Source organism: Vicugna pacos, chromosome 3, assembly GCF_048564905.1.
Source record: "Vicugna pacos chromosome 3, VicPac4, whole genome shotgun sequence".
Classification (NCBI taxonomy): Eukaryota; Metazoa; Chordata; class Mammalia; order Artiodactyla; family Camelidae; genus Vicugna; species Vicugna pacos.
This window is the reverse complement of record NC_132989.1, coordinates 80684691-80707667: the sequence shown is the minus strand read 5'-3', so window position 1 is coordinate 80707667 and position 22977 is coordinate 80684691. Positions and strand designations below refer to the sequence as shown.

The 22977-nt window shown below is 39.0% G+C and overlaps 1 protein-coding gene across 5 annotated transcripts in view; it reads right to left on the bottom strand.

The window, feature by feature from the left end:
* ELOVL7 (ELOVL fatty acid elongase 7) overlaps positions 1-22977 on the bottom strand; it is a 71120-nt gene that overhangs the window by 20740 nt on the left and 27403 nt on the right. The window contains exons 2-4 of one of the 5 annotated variants that reach the window (XM_072958619.1): positions 14749-14870; positions 9721-9782; positions 2748-2838 (exon numbers count right to left, since the gene is read on the bottom strand). In XM_072958619.1, coding sequence (XP_072814720.1) covers positions 2748-2811 — 64 coding nt within the window. In that variant the 5' untranslated portion in view covers positions 2812-2838; positions 9721-9782; positions 14749-14870. Of the gene's footprint in view, positions 1-2747; positions 2839-9720; positions 9783-14748; positions 14889-22977 lie in introns of all 5 variants that reach the window. The other 4 variants (XM_072958620.1, XM_072958617.1, XM_072958621.1 and 1 more) reach the window with 4 other exon arrangements.

The window sequence follows — 22977 nt, the reverse complement described above, 5'->3', positions numbered from 1 at the left end:
TCTAAGTGCTCAGTAAGCTATCTACTATTATCTCAGCAGATCTCAATTCTGTCAGCACAGCAGAATCACCTTGGGAATGTTTGAAAATCAAACGGGGGTGAAAAAAAAGGTCCTGATCCAGCCAAATCAGAATCCTAGGGTATGCGTCCCAGGCAAACACATTTTGAAAAAAGCTGCCAAGGTGACCATGATGAACCCTTCGTGTTATGAACCGAGGGTTCAGTGTTTCCTTCACTTATGCTGACGGCCTCAGTGTCCCTCGCTCAGTGCTCTGCAGTCTTTTCTGTGGTTTCCCTGCTTCCTGATCCAATCTGCTGCATCCTGTCTTCTATGCAAGCATCAAATTCACTTTCTAGAAGTACAGCTTTGCTCAGATTATCCCTCTGCTTAAATTAGCTCTCCCTACTGAGCAAATCAAATTTAAAGTCTTTAATATGATGTCTGTGACTCTGAGGACTGTTCATGTTTCCTGCCTTCTCTCTTGGCAGCAGTGATACCTCTCTGAATAGGGAGCCCACTCCCCTGTGAGGCAGGGGGCACCCTACGATGGGATGTCTGCAAGTTGCAAGTTGGGTGTGGGTGCTGACTTGACAAAGGGGCTGTAGAAAGGACTGCTCAACAACATTTAAAGTTGTCTGCCTCAGTCTGTGATCCCACAAATTACAAAAGGTTCAGGGTGAAGTGAGCACTGAATTTCCTAGAGACAAGAGACTGTTGAGGATGGGAGAACTTCCTGTACCTTCCCTTTAGCATCCAAGTTGGGTGGCAGTGTTACGAGCAGAGCCGAGAGGAAAGCAGAGGATGGGCAGGCAGGCTGCCTGACAGTCCATATCTCAGTGATCATCCAAGTTCTGACTTATTACTAGCCTGATAATTCTTTTCTAAGAGAGTTCCAGGAAGAGAGTACAGGGGAGTACAAGGGCCACATATATAGAATATTAATGAACTTTTCCATCCGCTGCTTGTACGAGGGTGTTCTCTTAAGTGGCATGCACTAGCTCAGAGAGTACACCCTTTAAAATTCCAAGCACCAAGACGATGCAGAAGCTGGAAGGAAAAGAAAACATGTTCCTCTGGGACTTTGTAAAGTATTAAAGGTTCAAAGTGGCAGCAATCTTACTCAGACTCCATCTTCTTGTACAAAGATCACAACTAAGTCTGAAAAGTCATCATTATTACTATCCAAATACAAGAAAAGCTGCTTTTTTAATACTAAAAACATTGCAGCATTATTTCAAACATTGACATTTCATACTTCAGAATCACAATAAATCCTCTTTTAGCTTAAGTATTAATTAAACCATTTTTAAAATTCTGTAGCTGTGGAATTTTCCACATGAAAGAACTATGCATGACCCCCACTTTTCTTGCTCTCAGAAAACCAATGAATATCAGTAGGTTTCCCGAAGGCTACTCAGGATTAGGGCCAAAGCCAAGAATACACTTGAAATTCTTGGCACTTGATCTTGGGATCAGACCTTTGCAGGGTAAGCAAAGTAAAACTGGACTAAGATGGCCAGAGATTTAATGGCTCTCAGAGATCAATACCACACTAAGCAGAAGCAAAAACCTTTCCTGTTACACTTAATAGTGTTCTCATAAAGTTGTAAATCCTAACCACAGAACACTTTGACCCTTCTAGACCCTGACAGGGAGGAAAAAATGTGAAGAAACTTTTTTAAAAAGTGATTTGCTACATTAAAAGCATTTGAAGGTGGCGTGAGGGAGGGTAATAGGTCAGTGGTAGGGAGGGTAAAATAGGTCAGTGGTAGAGAGAGTGCTTAGCATGCACGAGGTCCTGGGTTCAATCTCCAGGGCCCCGTTTGAAAATGCAAATGCTCTATCAATCATCTAGAACAGCCACCACTACCACTGTGTTGGCACACTTCCAAAATAAAAGAGCATTTTCATGCATATTATCTGGTAGTCGGTGATATCATTCTTACCATTGCTAACAAAGAACCTGAGACTCACAGATGATAAACTTAAATCTAGGTCTTGTCATTACACACCCTCCCTCCTCACCCAAAACTTCAAATTAGCATCGTCTCAGAAAGGGAGCATAGACTGCTTCTTCCCTCACCCTCCCTGCAGGACTCTCCTCTCTCCCTACTCACCTCCACCCTTTTGTCATTTATTTTTCTGATCTATTATTACTGAGCTTTTCAATGTAATTATTCCTAACAAAAAGTTAAGAGTAGACCCATGAGTAAAAGCAGAAGGGGAATTTAGAAGCAGTTCACTTTAAAACATTTTGTACCTCTGACACTAAATAGGTGCCCATCATCATCTGAATCTATTTGGCTCTTGAGTTAGGACACTGATTATCTGACCTTCTTGGGTTCCTGCATTTGATAATGAATAGCAAGAGTTAGAAAGCAAGGGATCTGTTCTTCCAAACAAGTCTATTCCCAAAAAATGTATCCAAACTACTTGGTTCCCAAGTTTAAATCATAAGAGTTCAGGTAGCATGGGTACACCTCTATTTTGAAAAGAAATTAAAATATCAGTATTTTAAAAATAAATAAAAACCATTAGAACAAAACCTCCAAAATAGTTTTTAAATTAAATAATGAATTTATGAGCCCTCCTGTAAACCTTCAGAGAAGGATGGCCCCTAAGGAAACCTATATGCAATCTGTATCATTGCATAAGTTGAAAACCCAAGGGAAAAAAAAAAAAAAAAAAAGAAGACCCTAACAGAAAAAGGAAGGATGAGCCACCATTAGGAAATTTTGTTTACTTACCAGCATCTTTGATCCAATTATCATAAAGACGCACGGTCCTCGATGTAAAATCACTGAAGGCCATCTTCCACAGGATTTACTGGATCTTATCCTGTGTTCCCCAGTAAAACAAAAAAGAAATGTGTTTATGATCTACAGATACAAATAAAGCCAACTTTCTAGTGATACAATATTTTAAAAAAGCTAAAAATTAAATAGGAATAACTGGCAAAACAACAAACTTACTGAGGGTACATACATTAGTGAACCACATTAAACCCTGATACAGTTGCAAACATGTAAGAATCTTCATCATAAGGACAATGCTTACTTCACTGAAAAAGGCTGACAGCCTGTATGAGATACAAAAGGAGTAAATGATTCTAAGAACCTTCATAGGAGAATCTATTTCCCTTTTATGGCAACAACATATATGAAGTATGGACTGTACCTCCCATAGCAAAAAAATGACATGGTGTATGATAAAAGTGGCATCTCAAACCAGTAGACATCATTAGTTATTAAGTAAATGGTGTGGTACAACTAGATAGCCACCTGAAAAAAAAAAGTTGGATCCAAAAAGTATACTACAAACCAAGATAAACTCCAAGTAGACCAGACAATTAAATAAAATTTTTAAAAGAGCCATGAAAGTACTAGATGACAACAGTGGGGAGAACACTTTTATAACCTTGGAGTAGAAAAGTCTTTTAAACTTTGGTTTAAAATCTATAAGACATAAGAGAAGACTAACAAATTTAATCATATGAAAATCAAGGGAAAAAAAGAAAAAGCCAAATGACAAACAGAAAAAAAATGTTCAGTTCATAATACAGACAAGTGTTACTCTCTCTCATATATAGATAAAGAGCTCCTAGAAATTGATAAGAAAATGACCTGTAAGCCAAGAAAAAAATGTGCAAATTTTACAGAAAAGGAAATACAAATGGCTCTTACACATATTAAAAGCTGTTTAACTTTAATTATAGTAAGAAATCTACAATATTTTACTACATTGGATAGGCTAAAGTCCAAACATTTTAAACAATCAGTTGGGCCAAAATCCAAAAATGTGTTCACTCTGGTTGGAAGGACTATGGGAAACTCACACATTGCTGGTGGGAGTACAAATGAGTATAATCCTTAGTGAGAACAAGTTGGCATTATCAGTTAAAAAAATTATAAATGCATATTTTTAACCCAGCCATCCTATTTCTAGAAACTTCTCCTATAAAGATACATGCACATATGCACAATGACATACATTCAAACTTATTCATCGCATCAGTCAGTAAAAGACTGGAAATAAGACAACTGTCTATTAAAAAGGGACTGGTTAGTAAACAAAGATACATCTATTACCAGGAAATATTATGCCATTGTAAATAAGAATGAGAAAGCTCTCTGTGTGCTTACATGGAAAGCTACCTAAGATAAATGTCTATGTGAAAAAAGCCAAGGAAGGTACAGAATTCTCAACCAACCACCTTTTATACAGAAGAGGATGAAAGGGGTAAGCATATAAATTTACATCTATTTACGAGCATAAAAGGAACTCTGAAAAGATATCCATTGGGAAGGGAAGGGGCACAAACTGGGCTGAAGAGGGTGGAAGGAAGACCTTATATTGTTTGGATTTTGACTCATCTGAATATACTACCTATCAAAAATAAAAAATTAAAATATTTTAAAGGAAAAAAAAAGGATGGAATCAGCTGCACCTTGTTGCTTAAAACACCAATATACACATGCACATAAACACAAAAGAGGGATTTTAGTCTCAGTTCCTCAAAGATCTGTTTACTGTTGAGGCTCTTTCTAAGTCCAGGGTGGTATCTCAGCACAGTCTCTGATCTGATGCATCCAGTGTCCTGAAGCTGAGTTCAGACTCAAGACTCGCTGTGGTGACGCCAGGATCTTGCCAGAGTCAGCCTGGACTCTGGTTTTCCTGTGGACTGTTTCTATAGTGAAGGAATAATAAGGGGGTAGGAGCAGAAACCCTGGGTTTGAATCCCACCACTGACTAGCTGTGTGATCCTGGACAAAATTAAAGTTCAATTTTCTTATGTGCAGAATGGCAATTCTACAACCTACCAAGATAAAATAAACTCAGAGTTGTTTTGAGAACGATTTGAGATAATATGTATGTGTAAAGTTTAGAGCACAGAATCTGGCAAAGAATGAACATTCAATCAAAATCAGACATTATCATTTGAGAGATAAATTGTACCAATCTAAACGGAAAATATCCAGCCAAACTCTCTATCTAGTACAGTTGAATGGCAGTATACGGAGTAACTCTAGAGTAAAGTCTACTACTTTCATTTAAGGAGCTGGTATGTCACAGATTGTACATGACTTCCCTTGATGTTTTCTAACTGTTTTGGTAGGAGAGTTTTAGACCATGATAAAAGCTACTTTCCCAGTCCCTTAACCACTAATGTAACAGATCTCAGCCACTACTCTAATTAAACGGCCAAAATAATACTGTTTTAATTATTCAGTCAGAGTGAAAGACTCTGATGTTATAGGGCATATGATGGAGTTACATTTCAAAGTATTATTCTGTTTTCTGTGCAATTCCTGCCTCCCTTTTTTTCCCCCAACTTCCTCCACATAGGCCATTTTCCTCTCTCCAGCCCTCATTAAAGCACAAAGCTTCAAAGAATCCACAGTCTAATGAACACCAGTAATATTCATAGGCAGCAAAAAGAGCTGGTTTCTCTAACCCAAAAGACTACACAAGACTGAGATGGAGAAGGAGGAAGAAGGTCATCAGAGGAGTAACTCACTAGATGGGAAGGAAGGTGTCCTTCAAGCAGGTGAGGTGGAGGGCTGGAGGGGGGAAATGGGATCTGTTGGCTCAAGCCTTCTAGAGTGGGGACTCTCTCACTGAACATTTACTTATAGATAACCTGCCGTCCAACAGTCCCTAATACTTGCGGGCCCTCCAAGAAGAGCAGGAATGGGCACAATTGTGTAGGGATGGGGCCTGAACAGAAAGCCCAACCCCTTTAGCTTGTTGGAACTAAACAAACTGCTGAGAATTTCCTTGTAAGCTGGTATAGTGATGGACTGGATGCTAACATTACATTGTAGGGACTGGTCTAGGAAACAGTAACAATTGCATCTGGGGTAACCTGAGTGGTCCTGTGAATACAGTGCTACTCCTGAGCTAAAGCCCGGCTTACCTCACAGCCCCTAGCCCCAGAACTCCACCTTTAACATGACTTCACCCAGACACTTGATTGCTAGAAATGGTACACAGAGATGGGAAGAAACTTATTCAGTGTGGTGAAGGTATAGAGGTATCTCTGAGCTAACAGCAGAACTAGGACCTTCATGACCTGTTTAAAATACTGAATGCCAAAACACTGCAGGTCTGGAGATGCCAGGAAAGTCTGGGCTCTCATGTATGTGAAGCAGAGACTTAAAACTTAAAAACAGCAGACAAATCACCACACCTCCATTACGGTGGAAGAAAATGGCTCCCTGCCAGAGTTTAGCCCACATGCAAAGGTTTCAAAGTTGCAGGATTAGAGCAGGAGCTCACTGATAGGAAACTGGTGCTGGTACTTCCACTGCCCAGCAACTGACCCATGAATTCTGCTCCTTGTTTTAAGACAGTATCACGTGGTGACTGGGTCATTTGGTAAAGGAAGGTCTTAATCTGCCCAGACTAGCTTATTTAGACCTAAATTAAAGATGTCAAGTTCAAATGTGAGAAATGCGCCTGCTGCATACAGCTTACCTGCAGTTTCTTCAAAGCCACTTAGATACGAATACCAGAACCCAGAGAGTATACTTGAGGGATCTGATCACTCTGGGATCTACCTCAACAGGACTCACAAGACAGCACTTATCTGGTTTTGTGCAAACCCTGCAAAAGATGCTGAGGACACTCTCCTAGCGGGAAAGGAGGGCAACGTTAGCATATGGCTTTCCCAGGGCATGTGTGTGATCCCGGAACACAGCTATATGGTTTTCCCTTTTTCTTTTGATGTTTGGGAGGTTCTGAGCTCCCCACTGATCTCTGCTTTGGAAATCAGACGTCCGGGAAACCTGCAAGAATGGATCTGGCTAAGCCACAGATGATGCTTGGGGACACATAAACTGAAATGAGCTGTAGGAAGGTTGCAGCAGACGGATGGAAGCGAGGATAACAGGGTAAGAACAAAAGAGCTGACCTGCCTGAGGGAAGCCAAGTCTGGCTCACATTGAGGTAGTGGTTTAAACTTTACCCTTGTATAAAGTAAGGTGGAGGGAAGAACAGGGCAAAATCAAGCTATTCCACAAAACAGTAATTGCACTTTGGAGAACTGATACAGGAAACACTCCTTCAAAGGCAGACGGTGTGGAAGGGAGTTGAGCAGGGTCAGTCTGGAGGGCAAAAGGAAAAGGCAGCACACCCTGACTCATCAGAAAAGGATGCGGGAAGTTCAACAGTGAGTCAGAATGGGGTGATGGGACCTCAGTCAGCTGGGTGGTGAGATTTTCCCATGGGATCACAGGTGGCTTCCCTCTGGGTTGTGATTCTGGAAAACCAGAGTCTAGGGGGGTTCTCCACTTCTGCCATCTTGGGAAAGTAAAAAAAAACAAAAACAAAAACAAAAAACCCTGAGCTAAGAAATGCACTTTTCAGTAAGAATTTAGATCGCTAGGGAAACTTCCACCTAGGTATGAATCCAAGAGTTCCCTTCCTGTGAAAGCCCCTCCCCATCTGTTTTCTCGTTGGAACTACTTCCCCTCCCACCCTCACCCTCAGCAATTAAAATAGAAACAAAGCGTCAAAGGGGTCATGCACCAGAGTGCTGGACAGAAAGATCTGGGTGTTCGAGCATGTTCTGTCCCAGTAATCTAGTAAGACTGAGGCTGGGCAAAGGGGGGTCAGAAACTTTAAGTGTATTAAAACGAGAGGGATGCCTATGAAGTGACTGTTTAAACCAAGGTTTCTCAACCTGAGCTGCGTCGACCTTTAGGTCAAACAATTCTCAGTTGTGGGGAGCTGTCCTGAGCGTTGCAGGATGTTTCAACCCTGGCCTCTATCCACTAGATGCCAAGAACACCTCTTCCCCAGCTGAGACAACCAAAAAGGTTTCCAGAAATTGCCAAATGTCCGCTCGGGGGCAAAGTCATCACCAGCTGAGAACCACTGGTTTACACCCAATGACCAACGTTTATTCATCCAAATAAAATAGTTTGTTTACTTCAGGGTATCACTTTAGCAATTATATATTTATTTCAGTGATACTGTGGTTCAGAACAGTTTCTGAACTATTCTGTATAAATTAACTTCAGAGTTTTTCAGAATTTCATTTACTTGGCTTTAAGGGAGAAAAATCTTTGTCTACTGCCTCTAAAAATCAAACTTGTAACTAATTCAGTGAAGAATGGTTTTGAAGACAAATGAATCTCGCTCAGCTACAGCTTGGTCAGTGGAGTGAGAATGGGGGAAGCAGAGATGGGATGAATCACAATTTACTACTGACATTTTCAATTGAAGTTTTTTAATGTGAAGGCAATTGCAAAAGAACAAATACAGAAATGTTCAGGGCTATGGCAATATGAATGGAATAAATGGATAGGAACCCTGTCCCACTCTGTGCAATGTGTACTTTCCAGCATATTATTTTAAACCCTTTTTCTCTTTGTCATCTGTTATAAACTCAAATTAAAAGAAAGTAAATCTAGAATGTGAACAGACTCAGTAAAAATTTATTTCAAATGACAGATTCTCAGTTTTGTTAATTAGTACACACACATCTGTAGTATAGCCACACGTACACATATGTAGTACAGCCACACATACACATACCTCAAAAGCAAAAACATATTTCTTACATCTTCCACACATGATGTGTGTTTTATTTTAATGTTTCTTTTATATCTAGATAGATAGATATAGATATATGTATACGTATATACATGAACTTGTGTTTCTTCTTGAGATTTCTTTTATCAGCTAGGTTATTCAAATTGCCATGGGAATAAAACTCAGCAGAGAAGGCAAAGAAATAGAAAATTTTATCCGAAATTTTGAGTTACAAAAGCTTAGACATTTAGCCATACAAAAGAATCCAAGAGCAGAGACAAAAGATCTGGGAGGAACCTCTGAAGTTTCCATGCCTCCTAGCACAGAAGAGCATGCTTCAGGCTTGGGAGAGGGGAGAGTCAGAGGAAAAGCAATTAGTGCAGACTTCAGAGAGAAGGGCAAAAAGCCCTGGGGAGGTGCCAAGTAGGATTATGGGAACAGAGGGCAGAAGGGGTCAGGCTCTGTTGTCTGGGTAGAGCAGGAACAGGTGGCTGATGGGGCCTTAGGTAGCCAGAGAGTTTCCTTTGGTCCAGCATGAAGCAAGAGCAGAGGGTACTTCTGACATGGAAACACTACAGAAGAGCTATAGAAAATGAAGGAGTCATGTAACTAGCAACAACACAGACCTGCACGGACTACTGGTCAGAGACCTGATGGGACCATGGACATCTCAGGGGATGGCAATGTAGACAGAGGACATGGAGGACCAAAGGACTCCTCCCAACTAACTTGATAAACATCAGCTTTTATTAACTTCCTGAGAGGGGGACAGAGAGAGGGGTGATCACATTTAGAGTTGACTGAAATAGGTTCCTACCACCCCAAAGAATAAAGAAATCTTTATTAAAAATTAAAAGTAAAGCTACAAAGAAATAAAATTGTGTTCTCATATAGCTGACTTCGTCAAGAAGGTTTGTAACCATTTACTTTGGGTATGGGATCTGGTCAATACAACTTTCCTCCCTTCTATATCCCTTCACCAGTGGTTGCAGACCTGGTTGATTGTCAAAATTACTTAAAGAGAGATTTGGATTCAGTCAGGATGTTGGGGAGAGTCTGAGATGAGATAGGTTTGGGAATTTCTTCTTAACACTTCATAAACCGTTCGCAGACATGACAACACCCACAATATGAGGAATAGGCATAAAATTCATGACAAAGGATTCAATTAGTGAATATCACCTGGACATGCGGGTCAAGAAGGTCAGGAACAGGAGGTGCAGTCAGTACTGGAAGAGATGCCTCTGGTGATTAAAAACAATTATAACAGATGTGAAATCCCAGAGATCTTCGAGTCAGCATATACATCTAGGATGTAAGGAAACTGAACTCCTATTTCAAGGGTAAGATAAGCTTGAAGTTCTTAAGCATTTGTGAAAAGAGAAAATTATTGCTACATCTTAGGTCTTAGTAAATTACAGAAAATTAGAATATAAGTCTTGTCTTTTAGGCAAACAAAACTGACCAACACAAATATCAAATAAGATACTAAACACTTAACTTTCTGTTTTTCAGATGGGAATGTCACAGTATGAGGGACAATGCTTTCATCTGCAAGCAACAGAACACTCAACTCAAAATGGCTTAAGCAGTAAGAGAATGTGTTATCTCACAGAAAAAGAAGTTCAAAGGTAGGAAAATTTCTTCTGAGTTAATTTCTATTTTGTCATTTTCATGGAAAAAGATGGTGACAGTCATTCCAAATATCACATTCTCATAGACCACCCTCCAGAACAGCAAAAGGGTCTTTCCCTTATTGCTCTTTTTAGGAGCTGTAAGTCCTTTCCCTTCAACAAACATTTATGATAAAAACTCTTCAGAAACCGGGCATCGAGGGAATACTCCTGAACATAATAAAGGCCATATATAACAAACCCATAGCTAACACCATACTCAATGGTGAAAAGATGAAAGCATTTTCTCTAAGATCAGGAACAAGACAAGACACACACCCTCACCACTTTTATTCAATATAGTTTTGGAATTCCTAGCCACAGCAATCAGAGAAGAAAAAGAAATAAAAGGAATCCAAATTGGAAAGAAAGAAGTAAATCTGTCACTGTTTGCAGATCACATGATACTATACATAGAAAATCCTAAAGACACCACCAGAAAACTATTAGAGTTCATCAATGAATTTAGTAAAGTTGCAGGATACAAAGTTAATATACAGAAATCTGCTGCATTTCTACACACTAACAGTAAAATGTCAGAAAGAGAAATTAAGGAAACAACCCATTTACTGTCACATCACAAAGAATAAAATACCTAGAAATAAACCTACCTAAGGAGGCAAAAGACCTGAACTCCAAAAACTGTAAGACACTAACGAAAGAAACTGAAGGCAATACCAACAGATGGAAAGATATACCATGTTCTTGGATTAGAAGAATCAATATTGTTAAAATGACCAAACTAGCTAAGGTTATCTACAGATTCAGTGCAATCCCTATCAAATTACAAATGGCATTTTCCACAGAACTGGAACAAAAAAAATTTTTAAATTTGTATGGAAATACAAAAGACCCCAAACAGCCAAAACAATCTTGAGAAAGAACAGAACTGAAGGAATCACACTCCCTGATTTCAGACTATACTACAAAGCTACAGTAATCAAAATAGTATGGTACTGGCAGAAAAAAAATAGACATATGAATCAAAGGAACAGGACAGACAGCCCAGAAATAAACCCATGCACTTATGGTCGATCAATCTATGATAAAAGTGGCAAGAATACACAATGCAGAAAAGACATTCTCTTAAGTAAGTAGTGCTGAGAACACTGGGCAGTTACATGTAAAAGAATAAAATTAGAACATTCTCTCTCTCTAATAAAATTAGAACACCATATACAAAAATAAACTCAAAATGGATTAAAAACCTAAATCTAAGATCAGATACTATAAAACCCTAAGAGGAAAACACAGGCAGAACACTCTCTGACATAAATTGCAGCAATATTTTTTTGGATCTGCCTCCTACAATAATGGAAACAAAAGCAAAAATAAACAAATGGGATCTAATTAAACTTAAAAACTTTTGCACAGCAAAGGAAACCATAGACAAAACAAAAAGACAACCTACAGAATGGGAGAAAATATTTGCAAACAATGTGACCAACAAGGGATTAATTTCCAAAATATACAAACAGTTTATAGAGCTCAATAGCAAAAAAAAAAAAAACCAATAAAACAATCCAATAAAAAAATGGACAGAAGACCTAAACAAGCCAATTCTCCAAAGAAGACATACAAATAGCCAACAGACACATGTAAAGATGCTCAACATTGCTAATTAGTAGAGAAATGCAAATCAAAACTACAATGAGGTATCACATTACATCAGTAAGAATGGCCATCATCAAAGAGTCTACAAAAAATAAATGCTGGAGAGGGTGTGGAGAAAAGGGAACCCTCCTACACTGTTGGTGGGAATGTAAATTGGTGCAGCTACTATGAACAGTATGGAGGTTCCTTAAAAAAATAAAATTAGAATTACATATTATCCATCAATCCTACTCCTGGGAATATACCTGGAAAAGATAAAAATTCAAATTCAAAAAGATGCATGCATTCCAATGTTCATAGCAGCACTATTTACAATGGGTAAGACATGGAAGCAACCTAAATGTCTATCAACAGATGAATGGATAAAGAATATATGTGTGTGTGTGTGTGTGTGTGTGTGTGTGTGTGTGTGTGTATATATATATATATAATGGAATATTACTCAACCATTAAAAAGAATGATGCCATTTGCAGCAACATGGATGGATCTGGAGATTATCATACTAAGTTAATTAAGTCAGACATAGAAAAATAAATGTCATATGATATCACTTATTTGTGGAATCTAAAAAAATGATGTAAATAAACTTATTTACAAAATAAAAATAGACTCACAGACATACAACACAAACTTATAGTTACCAAAGGGGAAAGGTGGGGGAATAAATTAGGAATTTGAGATTAACAGAAACACACTACCAATATAAAACAGATAAACAACAAAGGACTACTGTACAGCACAGAGAATTAAATTCAATATCTTGTAATACCTATAATGAGAAAGAATCTGAAAAAGAATATATATACATATACATACACAACTGAGTTACTTTGCTTTATACCTGAAACATTATTCATCACTGTACTTCAGTAAATTTTTTTAAGTACAAAAAAACCCACAAAACTTCCCCAGTGTTCCCAGAAGCCCCTTAAATACCTCCTCCCAGGATTGTTCACATGCCAATATTTAAACCAACCACTGAAAGAGGACTGGGCCTGCAGTGGCTTTCTGTAGGGTAACTGGTATTGCATTTAATCCCACCCTGCACACATGGGGAAGCACACAGCTTCAGGAAGGAAGGAGATGCCTGAAAAAGAGAGAAGAGTGGTCAGCCCAGAAGGAAGAAAGAGGGTTAGCTTTGAGAAACACTGTCTGGTTTAATTGTGACTTGAAGAGCTCACTATGCAGTGACATTTCAAACATGACTGAAGCTCTGACAGCGAGCCAGCCCATCCATCTAAGTGCTACTCTCTGCTCATCCTAGTGATGTGTGCTCAGGATAAACTAATCTTGATTTTTCTTTTTTTTTTAAGAATCACAAAAAATAGCTTTTTAAGAAAAGGAATTATTGCTTAAGTTAGGTGGTAGGTACGTGGCCATCTGTTTTATTATTGATTTTTTAAAATTTTTTATTGAAGTGTAGTTGATTTACAATGTTAGTCTCAGGTGTCCAGCAGAGTGATTCAGTTATACATATATATGCATATATATACTTTCTTTTCAGATTCTTTCCCATTATATGTTATTACAAGAAATTGAATGTAGTTCCCTGTGCTATGAAGTAAGTACTGTTGTTCATCTATTTTATATATAGTACTGTGTGTCTGTTAATCCCCTTTGCTTCTGAGAAGGCTCGACTGGAGAGAGGCCTTCCTGTCTCTGAGCTGTCCAGTTAGCGCGGGGCTCCCTGTGGTGAAACCAGTGGAGAGAAACAGGGCACGGGTGGATGGTGTGAGTGAGAACTTACAGCATGGAACTGGCAGTGTTCTCCCTTCCACCCCTCCAAGCCTGTATTTACTTTTGTATAGTTCTCTGGACGAGAGAGGGTGGTCATGAGCTAGTCTTGGGGCACAATTACCTAGAGATATATTTATTAACAGTCAACCTGTGCAACCTGCTGGAGCTTAATTTTTCAATTTAATTTATATAGAGTACCTATTATTATATGCCACCAAGAGAAACAAATTTAAAAAACCCAAAACATTTCGTTTAAACAAAACATGATTAATAAGTTAGGCATGTTTTACAGCATCACATAAGACTTTGTAGAGAATTTTCATGTCTATTTGGAATTATCTTGTGCCACAGTCTGTTTGATGATATGGATAACACATTACAAGTCCATAAACACAGACAGCATAGAGCTGGACTCACCATTGTAATTCTTATTACCACTTTCATAAACTTAACATTGTTCCAACTGGTGTACAGCATGTTTAAGTAAAGTGGGTGTTTCCTACCCTCAATGACAATGACATAGGAGTACATATTAACACTCTTTCTATATGAATAGACTTAGGCCTGTCCTTCAGTCAACTTTAAGAGTAGTAATTTCCATGTCAAGAAAAGCTCAGAACAAATATTTTACCATCCCCTCCTTTCCTTATGATTCCATTATTTCATCTTGATTTTCATATCTCTGCCTTCCATTGATAGAGGGACCTATGAAAATGAGATGCCTCTGGAAAATCTAGTACTATATATGCATGACCCACCAGACTGGTTTAAGTTACACTTTATATACATGCACACATTATATACATTATTACATACATTAGGTTTTTTTCCTGTTTTAGCTCTGCCCCATAATCCTGACTCATGAGTATGCACAAGGAGACAGAGACAGTTTAGATGTTCACTTAACAACCTCAGCGTGTTAATATGACAGCTTGTTAGAAACCTGTGATATTAACAACAGGCCCCACAAGGAAATACAACTCACATAAGAAAAACCTTCAGCAAAATGCTAAACGCACTATGTATTGTGCTTACTACTACTTTTATGGAAAAAAACGGCTTCCCAGGCTAAGCAGAGCAATCAGTATCCTTGTCAAGTCTCCGGTCCCAATGCAGCGTTCTATCATTGGAGAGACAAGGCCAACTTAGAGAAGAGCCAGAGAACTTTTAGGGGAAATAAAGGACCTGTTCAAATCACCAGCAGGTGCAGAACTCAGGGCCAGGCAGCAGCAGACAGGAGGATGAAGACGGGGACGTGTCCTCAGGCAGCCTCAACATGTGGAAGGATTCCAGAAAATTCGGTAAGTCTAAGAAGAGAAAAGCATCTGAAAAATTGTAGAGATTAGATGCTTCTGGAAAATGTAATACTACATATCTATGACCCTCTAGACTAACAGACTAAAGTGACCACCAAGATCAATGGGACTCCTTTTTCTGTCAAAAGTGATAAATATCTTAAGAGCAGTTTCATACCTATTTGTAAGCCAAGTCCTAGTACAACGCCTTGAGTAAAACTGGTAGGTCCCCAATAAATGTCTGCTGAATTAATTTTAAAGTGCAAACTCAGAAAAACGAGGCACGGCGAGGGGGTGAGACCAAATTCTCCATCCCTTAGGCCACCTACTCTACCTTTTATTCAAATGAAAGCAATGCTCCTGTCATGCATTTTCTCTTCAAACTAAAAGTAATTTTTGAGCATCTGTTGTTGTGCAAGGAAGTGCTGTACAGGATACAACGTTATTGGTTCCTGAATTCAAACAACTTTCAATTTGGCAGGAGAAATAAATGCCTATATAGATACCTAAAAGCAGAGTGCAGAGCCACGCAAACAGGTCACGCAGAATACAGCCTCTAGGAATGAAGGTTCAGGCCAGGGACAAGTGATGGGAAGAAAGGCAACAGCGGAGGAGGGCGTGTGAGCTGAGCCTTGAATACAAGAACTCAACAGGCAAAAACGTGTGCGCCTGGGAGAGAAGAGAGGCATACATCACAAGCAGAGGGATCTCCCAGGGAGGGAATCATTCATTTGCTTATTCAACCAATATTTTTCAGTGTCTGTTATACATCAAGCACTGTTTCAGGTGCCAGTGATATAATAGAAAACAAAACAAAACTCCTGCTTTCACAAAAGTATAGAGAGGGGATGGTATAGCTCAGTGGCAGAGTATGTGCTTAGCATGCACGAAGTCCTGGGTTCAATCCCCAGTGCCTCCACTGCAAAACATTAAATTAAATACATAAATAAACCTAATTACTGCCCCCCCAAACAACAACAACAACAAAAAGCAAAATTATAGAAAAGCTCCAAGTGTGTTTCCAGAATGTTTGTTGAGTCCATTTTGGCAATGGACAGAGTGAAGGAGGGGAATAGTAGAAAGATCAAGACAGGAAAGGTAGATTCTAGTGTTGGTACTTGACTGTGGATGAACCAAAAGCCAGGCTAAAGAATCTTTTTGGACTTAGTTCTGTTGACAATGAGAAGGCATTACAGGTTTCCCAATCAGGAAATGCCTTAATCAAAGTGGTGCTTGGAAAGATTATCTGGGCGGTAGAGTCTAGGGCTGGGTGACTGAGGCAGTGGTTTAGAAGCAGGGAAAACAGCAACGTGGAGATTGCATCCTGTTGGGAAGAATCTAGCCAAAGCTTCGCTTCCTCGGAGGTGTCATCTCTGATTTTATCAGTCAGGCCCAGGTGTTTCACTAAGGCATTCTCATAACAATTTGTCCCATCTATGATAACACTCACTACACAGTAGTGAAAATGTCTGTTGATTAAATCTTATCTTTCCACTCAACAAGAGGGAAGAGACTGAGGCAAACTATCTTTGTGTTCCCAAGTGCCTAGACCAATGCCTGGCATGAAGCAGAAAATATCTGTGGCATGAAATGAATAATCAAGTGTTATGCATTGAACTGTGACACCTGAAAATTCGTATGTTAGAATCTCAACCTCTAGGAATTTAGAGGGTGACTTTTTCAGGAGAAAGGCCTGGAACAGATCCTTCTGTCACAGCCTGCAGAAGGGTCCAGCCCTGCCAACCCCTTGCTTTTGAATTTCGAAGCTTCAGAACTGTGTGACAATAAATGTCTGTTATTTAAACCACCTAGTTTGTGGAACTTTGTTACAGCAGGACTAGCAAACTAATACAATAAGTGAAAATGTTCAGCCAACTTGGAGAGACACCCAGAATCAGAGCTCAGGATTAAGGTTCTCATTGAGCATAAATAAAGAGAGGTGATATCATGGGAGCAGAATAAATTTCTGTGATAAATAATGTAGGAGGAAACATGATAAAGGGCAGCATCTCAGTGAACACTGATGTTTAAAAAACAGAAGGAAAAGAAATATACTGGAAAGAAAAGAATTTCATCACTATTTAGAACAAGAGAGTAACTTTTAAACTTTAATGTGCATTAGACTTTGCTAAGACACTTGCTGAAAAGGCATATTTCCAGGGCCTCCCCCGCAAGCAATCTCATTCTGGTGGTCCTTCAACCACACTTAGAGAAACATTGCTCACACAAATGAATTTTTAAGTGTTTTAAGTACTTAAGAAAATGAAATAAAGCACTTCTTACAGTATGAAGGAAGATGTTTGGGGTCAAAACAACAAGAAACAAGATGGTCCAGCCTGGGGCAGTACCCCTGGGCCCGTCTCTCTACTATGTACTAATACTTAACACACACCCTCATTTCACATTCATGCGTGAGGACACTGACATTAGAGTCCCATGCTGAAGGGGAAGAGAGAAGGTGAGTTCATTCATTCGTTCATTCAAGGCCTTTCACGCATTCTAGTTTTTCTAAGCCTGCTGTTTAGCTATTGTCTACTGCTTATCTAAACTTCTGCTTAAACAGAGTCTATGAAGAATTCATAATAGAAATATTGTTTTGTCCAAAACTGATGATAGATTAGCCAATATCATTTATTATTACTTAGCTGAACTAGTTACAGAATTATCCAAATCACACGCAATCCTATGGTACAGTACATGTAACCAGCACTGATATGTTGTTCCTGTGCATTGGGACAACCAGATCAGTTTTTCATGACTGGCGTTCTATCTGGTAGGCTGGACATTCATGCTACACTGGTTGTTAATTACTTTGGTTCTCACTTCTGCTTGCACCTGTACCTCTATATTTGGTAGTCATCATAACTCCATTTAATTTTATTTGTAGACATGTGCATCACTTAAAACTCTTGTAAGTTCTTGTGGGATAAGGTGTGTGCGGGGGTATCATGTGCAAATTTAAATCTCATATAGAACTAAACCAGGGGAGGTGAGGCAAGAAATAAATAACCATGGTGTTAATCAATCAGTCAATAAAGTGAATGATCAGAGCTGATGTCCATATTTTGCTTCACTGGCTAGCAGGAAGGTCCAATTTTTTCAGCTTCAAATTAAGTCAAAGCATCAGCAAGTAAGGCATATTTATCCGTAAATAACTCACAAGACAAGGTGAACTTCTCAATTACTTGGAGTTTAAATGGATTTACTCGTGTTTTCTGCCTTTTACAGAGAGGCTGTCCTTGATCTTCTCAAAAGACTTCCTTTCATGGGATTGGATTCTGAAAAACTTGAGGAATGTGTTTTTATAAAAGGTCAGCTGTACTTTTTTTTTTAACTCTAGAAATAAGATCAGTTGAATTTTATTCATTTGAATTATGACCATTTAATGAAATCCACATGGGTTAAAGGAAGACATGATATATTTAAATTAGAATATAGCATTATATTATATATTTTTAATATTATGTATTGTATAGTATAGTATAGAAGCTAGTATTGTTAAGTTAGCTTTTAAAGCTAATTCTGTGCTGGGCACTTTAGGTGTTTCTCTTTACTGACTTTAGAGTCTTTCTAAAGTAGTTCACTTGACTCCTGATAAGCAACAGGACCAACTTGAGTTTTCTCTTTCTCGTTCCCACTATATTTTGTTAAGTAGGCTAATGAATAATGGAATACCAAGAATAAAGATCAGAAACTGAGAAATTAGGGCCTGGGTAGCTCAACCTTTCTCTTCATTTGGCCTTCAACTTTGAGCCAAAGTACAAAACACAAAAGGTACCAAAATTCAGTACTGCTGCAGGTCCTCCTTGCTATATTACTAACATGAGTTCCCTGGAAATTTGATGTGTTTTCCTTTTGGACAGTAAATGGAAAGATACAGGTATTGCAAAGTCTTTATGAGTTCATTGTCAAGTTGCACATAAAAATGTTTCCTTACCCTTCCGTTACTATATATTACTAATTTAACCAAACATAAGTTAAGCATATATCAAAGGTTTTTTTAAGTGCAATAAAGTACATGAGAAACGTTTCGGCATAAATAAGTTTTAAGATCTTCAGGGTAAATAAGGCCATATAGTATCTTTTCAGAGTAACTTACTATAGAGATCCTTATCATCTAACAAATTCCAAGTGTCTGATAGCCACATAGTTAGAGATACAGGAGCACTACCTTTTTTGTCACCTGGAACTTTTTTCGGAGAGAGTTCAGTATCCCAGATAACCCATTATAATATAAAAATGCAGCCACACCACTGAAATGACAAAAGATTTCACCTTTACTCTTTTATTTATTTCCCACCTTAGATAGAGGCAATATTCATTGGATTTCTTCCAACTTGTCATCTGAGCTATAGAGTTTGTGATTCCTCAAAAAAAAAATTGAGCAATACAACCTTGAATCATACTTTTATGAAGTGTGTTGATCTTATATCTCTCACTCAAACATCATTCATGGACTTCTTGGAAGGCTGAGCTATGAGTTTGAGAACAGTAACAATGCAACCTCTTTTCGTTAACTCTGCAAAGTCCTTTTCTGGCCACGACTGACCTAATGACCCTAGCTCCCCTTCTTTATACTCTTCCGAGAATGCTTCTCTATCTAATTCAATCTTAGTCTAAGACAAGCCTAGGAAAAAGGAAAACTCAGAAATATAAACAATAAAAACTTATCTTAAGGGGAAAAAGGAAGAGCAAAAGTCACAAAAGGATCCTCAATAAGTTGGATAATAGAGAGCCAAATTTACTATTTGTATACATTTAATTTTCATCATAAAACATGTGTGTGATAGGAAAAAGTTTAACTGGTTGTGGCCTGCGTTGGTACACCAGTAACAACAGCAAGAAGCCCTGGCCAGGCTGGAGCAGACGAGCTGCCAATCTCAGGGGAAAGAATGAGGAAAAGGCTTATGATAATGAGATAAGAGAGAGAGACTGTTGTTGAGTAGATCTGACATACTGTGATTCATCATGGTGGGGATTCTGGACCCTCATGTCTCTAAAGGGTGCTTGATGGATTGTGTGACTGTTCTCGGACAACCATCGCCCTTGGTTAAATGTGTCCTTTCTCACTGGAGCATACACAAAGGTTAGAGATCTCCCTTTTGTGAAACCCAAAAGCTTTTCCTGAGTTCTTATCTACCCTGATTTCCCTGTTGTCCCATATAGCAGACCTCTCCTTCCTTCCTGAAGCTCTGACCTTGGCTTTCAGAATACAGCACTTTCTTACTGGCCTCATGCCTTTCCACCGGTCCCTTTCTTCATACTCCTGCACTGGGGCTTTCTCCCCTCAATCCATGGCATTTTCTTTTCTTGTTACCTATTTACTCTTACTCCTATGACAATGACTCCCAAATCTACACTCTGAACTCTAACCTTTCATGCGTGTCAGAGGCCACTATTCCCAACTGCCCATAAACATTACAACTTGGTTATTCCACTGTCCCAGGAAACCTAACTAATCTCAAAAGGAACTCATCTTACCCAGCTTCTACCTTCTACCAGTTGGTTTCTTTATCCAACATATACACCGATGTTAAAAGCTTGATTTTCCTCCTGATCTAAAATACTAGACTCAAGGGAGGGTATAGCTCAGTGGTAGAGCACATGCTTAGCATGCATGAGGTCCTGGGTTCAATCCCCAGTACCTCCTCTAAAAATAAACAACCCTAATTACCTCTCCCCTCTGCCAAACTAAAATAATAAAATAATGAATAAAAACATAACACTGGACTCATCTTTGACTCTGCTCTTTTACCTCTAACTTGCAAACTGTTAACAAATTACTTTGATTTTTCTTAGATGCAACTTTTCTCCACCATTTTCATGTTAACAACTAGAACCCCACTTCACCCTCCTTGTATTACTGCAACTGGGCTGGGACAACTCCTGCCTCTGCTCTTACTGCCTTTAAATTCATGCTTAGGGTTAACATTATTACCAGAAAAAAGATCCTAAAATACCACTTATCATTTTTCCCTCCTTCTCAAGAACCTACAATGACTCCCCATTACAAATCACATCAAGTCCCAAATTCTCAATGCCCTTATCTGATTCCACCTCCCCACTCAAATTCACCGCCCCCACTCCCTACTACACTCAAATGTTAAAATCTCTCTGTCTCATTTTCCCAACAAGCTATTTCCCACCTGTCCTCTCCCCTCCCTTTTAACCTAAAAAGTCATCAACTGTTGGTTTTATACCTATCACTAGTTTTTTTTATACCTATCAGTAGTTTTTTCTACTAACCAGAAATGGGAATTGGAAATTTCAGAGAGTTCTTGTTAAAAGACCAGTAGTCTAGTTGTAGAGGGTATAAGAATTTGTAAAGAGAGGAGGCAAATAAAACCAAACAGACTGAGGCTCAATAATGAATATCCCTAAGGGCAAGTGTATCACATTTATTTATCTTAGAGACTCAGCTCTCGGATAAAAGCGCTGAAACAATCATAAAATCACCATAAAACACAAACAAGTAAAACAAAATACCAACGTCTCCCTCGTGACCACTATGTATGAGATCTGTAAGGTCAAACACTTACTGCTGTGGGAACTTTGCCACTGTGTGTCGCAGATGAAAGCAGTTCCTTTGCTTTCATAAATTAACCACAAACAAGGCGGCCACAAGTTCTGCCAAGCAACTTTTCTAACAAAGGTCGGAAAGACTTTTTTCTCAGTTGCCCAAATCAACCCGTGCCAACCTGGAATCCTCATTATCAGGGATTTTTACAGCTAAAAAAGCTGTTTTAATTAACATTTTAAAAGTTGTTGCTTTTGAAAAGAATACACTTTTAATGATGAGTTGACAGAGCAGGCAAATCTATGAAATGGGTGGGTTAAAGTGTAAGCCGAAATTCCTAAAGAAGAAGCAAAACCACAAATGACAATCAACTTTCTCATCAGACCTCAGCAGTTATCTTGCAGAACCACTCAAGAACCAAAGCAGTAGTAACAGATCCTATGCGGAGATTTGCAGGGAGTTTTCCTGAAGAAAGAAAGGGAGCTGACCTAGCACACCACCGGCAGCGCAACTAAGCCCATTTGAAATCAATCGTTGCCTCTGTCTCCCGAGTCAAGGGAGTAGGGCCAGCTGCTACCCATGTTATCCAAGAGAACAACAGTGCCCATTACCAGGGCCCTGAGTCAGTCTTGTGCTATGCCTTTCATTCACGTTATCTCCTTAATCTTCATATCTTTATATCACAGATGAAGAAACTGAAGAGAGGTTAAGTAATTTGTTTCTGATCGCAGTTATTATGTTCCAGAGCACATGTTCAGTGTTCAGCAGGACTTGTCTACGCTTGCCTGCCAAAGCACACAGCCTTCCTAGGCGGAGGTGGTAGGAAGAGAAAGATGGCGAAACCGACTTAGCCGATAAATCAGCATTTACTAACACCATAGTGGGCCCTATGCTGAGGATTCAGAAGTGAACCATACAAGCACTTCACACCCACCAGGAGAGCCTTCATCAAAGAGAGACAACAACCAGTGTTGGCAAGGGTGTGGAGAAGTTGGAACAATCATATGCTGCTTTTGGGATTGTAAAATGGTGTGGTCACTGTGGAAAACAATTTGGCAGTCCATCAAAATAAAGGCATGTTTCGTTTTATAGTGCTGTGCTCTATCTGGCTTCATAGATATTGTGATCTTTACAAATTAAAGGTCTGTGGAAACCACACATCGAGTGAGTCTATGGGCACCATTTTTCCAACAGCATTTGTTCACCTTGTGTCTCTGTGTTACATTTTGATAATGTTCACAATATTTCAAACTTTTTCATTATTATTATATTTTTATGGCAATCTGTGATCAGTGATCTTTGATATTCTCATTGTAATTATTTTGGGGTACCATGAACCCCACTCACATAAGATGGCAAACTTAATCGATAAATGTTGTATGTGTTCTGACTGCTTCACCAACCAGCCATTACCCCATCTCTCTCCCTCTCCTCAGGCCTCCCTATTCCCTGAGATACAACAATATTGAAATGAGGTCCATTAATAACCCTACAATGGCCGCTAAGCGTTCAAGAGAAAGAAAGAGTTGCACATCTCACACTTTAAATCTAAAGCTAGAAATGATTAAGCTTAATGAGGAAGGCATGTCGAAAGTTAAGACA